We start from the raw sequence: 10497 nt of genomic DNA, 5'->3' as shown, positions 1-10497 counted from the left end.
ACACCACTATCACACACCACTGTCACACACCACTATCACACACCACTATCACACACCACTGTCACACACCACTGTCACACACCACTATCACACACTATTATCACACACCACTATCACACACCACTATTACACACACCACTATCACACACCACTGTCACACACCACTATCACACACCACTATCACACACCACTGTCACACACCACTATCACACACCACTGTCACACACCACTATCACACACCACTATCACACACCACTGTCACACACCACTGTCACACACTACTGTCACACATCACTATCGCACACCACTGTCACACACCACCATTACAGACACCACTGTCACACACCACTGTCACACACCACTGTCACACACTACTGTCACACACTCCAATAATCACACAAAACTGTCACACACCACTATCACACACCTCTGTCAGACACCACTATCACACACCATTGTCACACACCACTGTCACACATCACTATCGCACACCACTGTCACACACCACCATTACAGACACCACTGTCACACACCACTGTCACACAAGGCTATCGCACACGCCACTAATCACACACCACTGTCACACACCACCATTACAAACACCGCTATCACACACCATTGTCACACACCACTATCACATACACCACTATCACACACCATTGTCACACACCACTGTCACACACCACTATTACACAGACCATTATCACATACCACTATCACACACTACTGTCGCACACCGCTATCACACACTCCACTAATCACACACCATTGTCACACACCGCTATCCCACACCATTGCCACACACCTCTATCACACACACCACCATCACACGCACCACTAACACACACCACTGTCACACACCACTGTCACACACCATCCCACACCACTACCACACACACCACTGTCACACATCACTATCACATACACAACTTACACACACTACTATCACACATCACTGTCACACACCACTGTCACACACCACTATTACACACACCATTATTACACACCACTGTCACACACCACTATTACACACACCACTATCACACACCATTATCACACACCTCTATCACACACACCACCATCACACGCACCACTAACACACACCACTGTCACACACCACTGTCACACACCACTGTCACACGTCACTATCACACTGCGAGATTGCATAATACATTCGACTGGTTCCTACTACTTGGCTCTGTAGGCTCCTACATTGTACTCACACTGACGCAGGGGCATTCTCTAGGACTGTAGGCCAAATACACAGCTCAGGAAACTGTCCAAACCTTCTGAAGAGGACCTGGTGCACATGAAACCACTGCAGTCCTATAATTTTCTTTCTTTAATCATTAAGCCATCAGTACCAAAAGTGACTATTTCAAACATGATTTTCTAAGAGAATGTATAATATAATGTGACCTATGCTGAGCCTACAGGCTTTTGCTCTGTGCAAACCCAGGTCTACTGTTTGTTGATTTATAGTATGAGCAGTAATAAGAAGACACAAGTGCACATATGGATGCAGAGATTTAATAGTTCAGACTGACATTTCTGTTAAGTCCAGAGGGAGGGTTCCGGTCACATGCATGGGCACTGTCACACACATGGGCCCTGCCTCGCCACCTTCACCTGCTGCTTGTGTTTTCTGGAAAGAAAAGAAGTCTTTAGATGAAAAATAAATAGCAATCGCCTACTGCCTCACAGACAAATTTCACTCAGTTCAAACCTAAAATGGCTCTGATTTGAATTCTTTCCCTAAACCCTAGCACCTGTGGTCAATCCTGAGTCAGTGCTAGTGCAGCCTCTCCAGCAGAGGGAATTCTGGAGGTTATGAGCTTTCACATGAGGCATGTGTCCATATACTGAGAATGAGAAAAACTTGTAGGTGTCCTCTGTCTGCAAGTTATTAAACTGGCAACTTAGATTCTGATTGTAAAAGGCTACCTCTTTTTATCAGTAAAAGTGCTTAAGCTGTACTGCTTATACTAGTTATATGTTTGTGTAATCTAAGTCATATTAGTTTTCTTTTAGACTATTTTCTTTTAATCTATTTTAATAGTGAGATGTATTTACCTTGTTAACATGTTTGGGCTGCTAGCTGTGAGCTATCTTCAGAACTGTCACCACTCTTGGTAGTAATGTGTTGTATATCAGCTGATGTTACTTTCTGAGACATGGTCAGTCTGATGGACCTGGCAGCTCGCTCAGACTTCACCACTCCTCCTGCTGCCCGGTGCTCTCAGAAAGACCACTCCTCTTGCAACCTGCACATTACCAAGTCAGCTGACAGTTCTGAGGATAGTTCACATCTAGACGCATAACCATGTGATGGTAAATACGTCTCCTGGATAATGTTTGCCTAAAAGAACACAAACATGTCTATAGTAATGAAAGAGCAGATGAATGAATGTTACCACAGTAATGTGTAGTTCAAAACTGAAGGTGCACTATTTAACTTGTCTCCTGCCAAGTCCACCACCTGCTGTCTCCATGAAGATGTTAACTGTTTCCCTGGAATGTTTTTCTGTATTAAACAGGTTTATATATGGAGCTAGCAGTTTAATTATTGTTATTGCTCAAAAATACCTTAAAGAAGGAGAATTATGCAAAATTACTTTTTGGAGCCTTCAACCATGTAATGTAATTCCCTCATCAAAACCATGCCTGAAGAGGTTTAAGGTGCCATGCATGTATGTTTGTGTAATCTAGTGATCTCTCCAGGGCTCTATTTGAACCCACCTTGCTGTATGATCCTATAGCACAACCCACAAACCTACATCACCATGCTCCCATAGCCATTCACTTTAAAAGTGCTGCTTCATGATATCATAAGGTACAACAGAGCATTTTGAGCTTTGGAGATCTAGACAAATAATCCAGGATTACTCAAACATGTGTGAATGAAACAAAACACAACTCCTGGTCTGTTTTTGAGGAGGTACCAACATTCTAACATGGCCTAAAGCTCACAAGAGTCCATTTTGTGTAATAACAGCTGTTCTTCTCAGACAAGGTAATACATCATCTCTTACTTATCTATACTCAGAGGTGGGTAGAGTAGTCCAAAATTGTACTCACTAAGAGTAACATTACAGAAAAATAAAAATATTACTCAAGTAAGAGTAAAAAAAAGTTGAAATTTGGAAAAAGTAATACTCAAATAAGCATAAACTAAAGACCAACTGTCGGGACGTAACATCTGATTTATAATTTGATTTTACTGTCATTAGAAGGGCAAACATTAACTAATGGACAAATCTGGTATTTTCAAAGGAAATATTACTAGCAGGTCATACAGCTGCCAAAAAAATTGTAATATGCCAATGGAAATCAGTTCAACCTCTGACTGTGAGAAAATGGCTCCTATTGTTCGGAGAAATCATTCAATTGGAGCTTTCTGCTGCTCGAATGCATGGAGCAAAAACCAAAAACATTTCTTGCTGGTCCAATCTATTGATCAAACTGAGATCTGGATCTACTGTATAGTTGTTACCTGGAGATTTTTCATTATAATATATGATTTTAGAATGTACACAATATGTGTACAGTACTCTCAATTAACTTTCTCTGTACAGTACATAATAAGTATGTATAACACAATTTCTGCTGATGTCTTTTGCTGGAGGAAATTTGCCTATGTACAGTACAGAGAGAATATACACCTGGATATGTGTGTCTTTTTGTGTGTGTGTTTATACATGTATATGTATATATAACATATATACTATAATATGTGTATATAGGTGTGTGTGTTTATGTAGATGCTGTATATATGTATATGTGTGTGTTCTGTAAATGTATTTATGTGTATGTATGTGTGTGTACATATGTTTTCTGTTGATGCCCATCAATGGGGAGTTTAAGGGTGGGGGTGGGGGGTTTAAAAGGGAGAAAAATGCATTGTAAACTGGATTATGTATAACTGCAAATAATAACACTTGAATAAAATTTTGATCACAAAAAATATTGTCAACATAAAGATTTTGTCACTTTAACATACTCACAGTGGGAAGAGAAACCACAGCTTTTACTCAAGTAAGAGTTCTGTTACTTCAATACAAATATTACTGAAGTATGAGTAAAAATATGCTGCTAAAAAGGTATTCTGAAGTTTTTATTTATTTATTTATTTATTTTTATGTAAATTAAACTGAGTAAATATAACTGAATACTGTGCACCTCTGCTGTCCAAGGTCATGAATAGCACTACAACTGTTCCATTTGAATGTCATATACCAGCCATGTTCCATCACTAGTTTCATAACAAAATGTGCGTGCATGTGTTTTAATGTGTTGTTTTAAACATGTGTAACGTGGGCTTCTCACATCAAACAGGAATCCGAATCCAGTGTAGAAAGGCCTAACAGAAAAAAGCCTATGTTGCATAGAAAAGAGCAATGTCTTTAAAGTAAATGAACAACTATTTGTGTGTGTGGGGGGGGGGGTCTTCAACTGTTTCCCTGACTGTTGAAGACTCCTGCTCCCTCCTGTGGTCATGGTTAGAATGACACCCACCTGTTGTGTTGGCACAGCAGACACTCTGTGCTGTATGTGTGCCCGTCAGAGCCACACACCGGGTCATACTCTTTAGTGCAGCTCTCCGACTCCAGCCTGCTACATTGGGGCTGCAACAAGAGAGATAATTCAGCACAGACTCAACACTCAAGAGATACAAAACATTACTAAAACTGATATCAAAATTAGATACTCATTTGGGCAGGTAAACTAAAAAAGTCCAATTAACAGGACAAAAATTAACCTTTCTTGAACAGCTTTAGAATGATCTTGAACTGTATCAAAATAAGTACAGACCATGTTTAGACCAAAATTAGAATATCATTAAAAAAAGGACAAAAATATTTTTTGTCACTATTTTTAGGAAGTCAACCCCATAATCTTATATGACACATAGAAAGAAATATTTCAAGAGTTTATTTCTTTAAATGTTTTATGATTATGGCAGATAATTATTATATGATTATTACTCACATCCTTTTTCCCCTTTATTAATCATCACCAAATGAAGTTACACTGAGTAAGTGCCAAACACAGAAGAGAGATTTACACAAGCAATTTACAGATAACATTATTGACAGCAGGTATAGTATATAAAGAGAGGTGGACAACATAAGGGAAGCAAACATTTAATCCTTAATCATCATAGTTTTATCTGAGAAAAGAGTACAAAAAAGGTTCAGTTATGTGGGCATACACATTGCACTTGCTGTCCCTTGGTTCTGTGAGAGTTTTCCTCTTTTGTGTGTACATTTTGTACTGATGTGAGTTGACCCCTGTTTATTGAGGTTTGTCATTATTGTGTAGGTGCATTAAAAAGAAAGTTATATATGAGCTTGCAAGTTCTGATTATTGATGAAAATAAAAAATAAAAACTCCTTGTCCACCTTCACCACCAAGTCACCCCAACAAGAGCCATGAGTGTATTGCCCACAGATAATACATAATTGTGCTATAGCATAGGAAACTACAGGGCATGATTTTATGAAAGTATAACGGTCCGATGGAGCTAAGATTGAGATAACTCAAGATATTGAGCTACTTGGTTTTTGTTATGTTGTAATGAACATCAATATGGGAGACCATATAGAGTCAGAAGAGGGATTTTGAGAGGATTTGGCAAGATTTTCAAGTGAGATGTAATCTACAAGCAGGTTATTCCAGAGTGTAATGTTGATGCAGATTTTTTTTTAGCAATAGTTAAGGCAGTAGAAGGATTTTTGTGTTATTTTTATCTAAAGCAGGGTTTGTTTGTTTTTCCATGGGGCCACATGAGAAACAAAAAATATTGTGGAGGACCAATGCTTAACTCAGCTCTGCATAATATAACTGTATTTCTTAATAAAAAAAAAAATATATATATTAATTAACTAATTCATTCATTCATTAAAAAGCTGTAAATATCATTGTTTTGAGCTGGTCAGACTGGTAAGAGTTTATGTTATATATAACATAAACTCTATAAATAAGCAATAAAAAAGCTGCTAGGCTGCCTCACATAAAAAAATTAAATAAAATAAAAGCAATGCAGATTTAGTCCATACATGAGGTATAATTATAAAATATGTTAATTTTGTAATTCCAAATGATCTTAAACAGGCCGGTCAGCGTCAACCAAAGGGCCGTATGTGGCCCCGGAGCTGGACAGGTCTGATTTTTCTAGCAGCATACTTTTACTCCTACTCAAGTAATATTTTTTTCTTGAAGTCACACTACTTACTGATAAAAAATATAATATGAAATAATTTGTGTTTCTTGCAGCTCCTTCAGATATTATTTAGTTTGTCTCATTTTTGTGTCTGTCTTTTGAAAATACCACATTTTTGTGCATCATTTAATGTTCTTCAAATTACATTCACTTTAAATTGTAAATCACATCCTCTACCACCTCTGGTTTTTAGTTCACAGTAACAAATGGAACAAAGCAGAATGAGTGTTAAATTTGGTGGCAGTTTGCAATCTGTAACTGTAGAGGGTGCTGCAGACTTGAAAATGGAATCCACATGCTCTTTATTCTATAAGCAGAATAGGTTTTGTGTTACCTCACGTGGCTGAGCTAGTTTTCCTTCATCTCCATCTTTATGGACAAGTTCCTCCTCTGCTGCAAAAACTACATGGGAAAAAACAACAGTACATTTTAAAAGTTAAATTTTAGATCCTTGGGATGCCATTTGGTGTGACCCAGAGTAATCAGTCAATTTACTCAGTTACATTTATTTGAGTAACTTTTTGAGGCCATCCTTCAAATTACATTAAAGTAGGGGTATTATGTGAAATGGATTTCTCTTGTAACGTTCCCCCAATAAAAAAAAAAAAACAGGTGTAAAGAGGTTGTGTATGTCATCCATGCGTGTTTGAGTCATTTTGTGATCTCTTTTGCGGTCCCTATTCGAACCCTCCACTCGGTTAGTTGTAACATTCTGTGCAATGCTCTGCCCACAAGTCTACGCTCCCATACGACATGCTCTGAAGGGGAAGTGAATGAGCACACAGAGCAATGGACGGGGGACTTTTAAAACAAGCCAAAATGTTGTTTTCAACTAATATAGCATTTTCAAAAGAATAAAATGTTAAATGGTGATCTAAATATGTTATTCATTAGCAGTTAATGCCCTATAGAAGTAAAATACCTCCTCTTTAACTTCAAATTTCAAATCAGGTGTTACACTTAGCCCTTACTCAGTCAGTGCTCAGTCAGCAGATGGATTACTAATAGCCTTATGTTACTGTAATTCAGTAGATTTTTTGGGGCAATTTTAATTGTTTATAATTGGTTGTACAGTACAGTACAGTTTTTTATACTCTTTCATTACAGAATGGCTTAAAGCTTTCAAGAAGCAATTTTCTGTAATAGGGGACCTTTAATAAATAACTGCATTTAAAACATTCAACATCATTGTTTGTGTAATCTTAGAGTCAGCTAAATAAATATTATTTAAAAGGCCCATATTACACTATTTTCTGATCTGTTCTAATATACTTTCCTCATCACAAACATACCTGGAGTTTCATTAACACATAAGTCTTGCATATTTTGTCCCTCAAACTGAAAACACTAATTTCCACTGTGTTATGCCATGTGGTAATACAGGAAGTGCTCCACTGTGGTTATAAAATTAATGATTTTACCTTTTGGAGGTTTCATGGCAATGTACAATGTAATCAACAGCAAAAACTGTCTCTTGCCCCAGTCATCACATTCTCGAATCTGAAAACTACCCTTTCAAAAGTGATGCCATTAATCACGCCCAATGATGTGATTGAGGTTAGTTTAAGTTAATGTGGTGTGTTTGTGAGCAGTAAATGAGTGGACGTACCAGTGAGGAGCAGGGCAGAACACAGCAGAGCCGTCAACTTCATCGTGAGGAATGGATGTGTCTACAGAGTGTGAGCAGGTGCAGCTTTCTCAGGCTATATGCTGATGTCAAGGTTAGACAGGTTTACACAGCTTGTGCTCTGCAGCTTGTACACAAATATAGGTGCATCCCTTAAAGTAACGATCACAAATGGACTGAAGAATATTTTATGCACCTTGCTACAAATATCGGTTATTGGCCACAGAAGCTCTAACAAATCCATATCATCCCATTGTAATCTGGATAAATATTTTTACTTAACATTTTACTCCACTCTTCCAGTCTCCTGCCGACTTTTCCATTTGTTCCCAGGTTACTCATACAGAAGTCAAAACTTATCGGTTCCAGGCAAAATTGACTCTTGTCATCCTAAGCCATGTTATAATGCTCAAAAACATATATGGAGTTGTGTTTTGTTTCATTCACATATGTTGGAGTAATCCTGCATTATTAGTTTGTCTACATTTCCAAAGCTCAAAATGCTCTGTTCCACCTTGTGATGTCACGAAGTTGCTACTTTTTACCTTTTCTTCAGAAGAAATTTGCAATTCCAGGGTTGAAATTATTCAAATGATTCTAGTGAATGTGTATGGAGTTTAAAAACACAGTAGAGCACTTCCTGTATTATCACATTACCACCAGTTTTCTGTTTGAGAGAAGAACTTAGCCTAAATATATGCAGGATCATTATGTTAAACATCTCTGAATGACCAAAAAACAACTCCAGGTGTGTTTCTGATGATGAAAAACACAGCATTTAATAAATTTAGAATTTTACAAAGGTAATTCCATAACTGTTATTTAGCAACCATACTGTAAATAAAAGCCAACACTAGTCTTGTCTACATTGCACAATAACCCTATGGTTAGACTAATAAAAATAAATGACAACGCCTTTATTTTAATAGTTGAAGCACTTACTTGATATTTATCACAGATACCATTCCACCAAATAAGAGTAAAAATTAGAAAAAAAAAAGATGAAAACCTGTCATATGCACTATGATGGTGTGTTTGAGGGAGAGGCTACAAGCATTCATGGCCCTGTTTAGGTGTATGGTTTTCAACAAAAGTAAGAGACAAATTGAAAAACTGTTGCCTAATCCTAGCTATCTTGGGACTATAAAATTACTTGAGAGGGACTTGTTTAATAGCTCATCAGCTCATCTGCTGTAGTTTCAACTAAGTCGGTTCTTTATAGTAAGATAATGTTCTTAATATTCAGCATTTAGTTAAGGGGGACATTCACATACAAGTCAGATCCAAACTTCCATTTTCCAGCTCTGTCCTCAGTCCTGATTAAGAGTTTCAGAGACTGAGTTTCTATATTAAAAGTGACAAAGTTTGGACCTAAGTCCTTAACAATATATGAATTCTGGCAGTGAAAAGATAAAGACAGTTCATTGATAATATGTGTTTGTGTCGAGTGTTCTGAGAAAGAGCCTGAGAACTATGTGAAATTATGAGAAATATTCCAACTAATATGACCACCTGAACCTGAATTCTTATTTTTTGTAAGCATATCAGGTGATATGTATTTGTCAAACAACTTAGGATGTGACCTAAGCAACTTCTTTTCCTCAGGGAAAATGGGCCAAAAAAGAGATTTAACTGACTCTGAGAAGTCAAATTATTTTAAAAGTCTGCAGCACTCTTGAAATTGCCAAGATATAGGGGTGTGATCACAGAACCATCAAATGTTTTGTTGCAAGAAACATGAGGAAAAAAATATGCAAATTAACTGCAAGAGATTTGAGAAGAATCAAAAATGAAGCTATCAAGAACCCATTATCCTCCAGTGCTGTCATAATCCAGAACTGCAACCTACCTGGAGTGCCCAGAATACTTCTGGGTGTTCAGTGCTCAGAGACATGGTCAAGGTGAGGAAGACTGAAACCGACCCCTATTGAACAAGAAACTTGTTCAATAGGGGTCTGGTCGGCTGAAACGTCAAGACTGAGCCAAGGCATATTTTTCAAAGGTTTTATGGACTGATGAGATGAGAGAGAGAGAGACTCTTGACGGATCAGATGGATGGGTCCGTGGCTGGATCAGTAATGGAGACAGAGCTCCACTTCGACTCAGACGCCAGCACGGTGGAGGTGGGGTACTTTTCGGTTTGAAGATTGACTCAAAATGAACTCCAAAACCTACTGTCAGTTTTTAGAAGACACTTTCTTTAAGCAGCGGTACAAGAAAAAGTCTGCATCTTTCAAGAGGAGTGTGATTTTTATGCAGGACAATGCCCCATCACATGCATTGAAGTACTCTACTGCGTAAACCTTAAAGATGAAAAAATAGCGACCTGGCCTCTTTCCTCACCCAACCTAAACCCTATTGAGAACTTGAGAACCTTTCTTAAATGGGAGATTTACAGTGAAGGAAAACAGTACACCTCTGAGAACAGTGTCTGGGAGGCTGTGGTTGCTGCTGCATAAAAAGTTGATCAAGTCAACAGATCAAGAAACTGACAGACTAAATGATTGGCAGGCTTATGACCTTAATCATCAGTGGTCACTGATTTTTTTTTTTTTGGTCAGAAATGATTATTTGTAAATTTAGAGTTCTTTACTATTCTGAATAATTAAAATAAACAAGTCAGAATGGAAAATGTTAATTTTTCATT

The 10497-nt window shown here is 37.7% G+C and overlaps 1 protein-coding gene across 2 annotated transcripts; it reads right to left on the bottom strand.

Annotated features, from left to right (window-relative positions):
• Positions 1–1570: 1570 nt before the first annotated feature.
• LOC110155817 (serine protease inhibitor Kazal-type 1-like) lies at positions 1571–7986 on the bottom strand. 2 transcript variants are annotated; one of them, XM_020919990.2, is made up of 4 exons: positions 7833–7986; positions 6558–6625; positions 4516–4625; positions 1571–1645 (listed from the first exon to the last, which is right to left on the bottom strand). In XM_020919990.2, exons 1-4 carry the CDS (start codon positions 7873–7875, stop codon positions 1597–1599), a joined length of 270 nt encoding a protein of 89 aa, XP_020775649.1. In that variant the 5' UTR covers positions 7876–7986; the 3' UTR covers positions 1571–1596. The 2 variants fall into 2 exon arrangements, with proteins under 2 accessions (XP_020775649.1, XP_020775650.1); XM_020919991.2 differs by lacking the exon at positions 1571–1645 and adding an exon at positions 2207–2264.
• Between the last annotated feature and the right edge of the window lie 2511 nt (positions 7987–10497).

The sequence above is a fragment of the Boleophthalmus pectinirostris genome, unplaced genomic scaffold (assembly GCF_026225935.1).
Source record: "Boleophthalmus pectinirostris isolate CB_2022bp ecotype Guang Dong unplaced genomic scaffold, ASM2622593v1 HiC_scaffold_23, whole genome shotgun sequence".
Classification (NCBI taxonomy): domain Eukaryota; kingdom Metazoa; phylum Chordata; class Actinopteri; order Gobiiformes; family Gobiidae; genus Boleophthalmus; species Boleophthalmus pectinirostris.
This window is presented reverse-complemented; position numbering and strand designations above follow the sequence as displayed.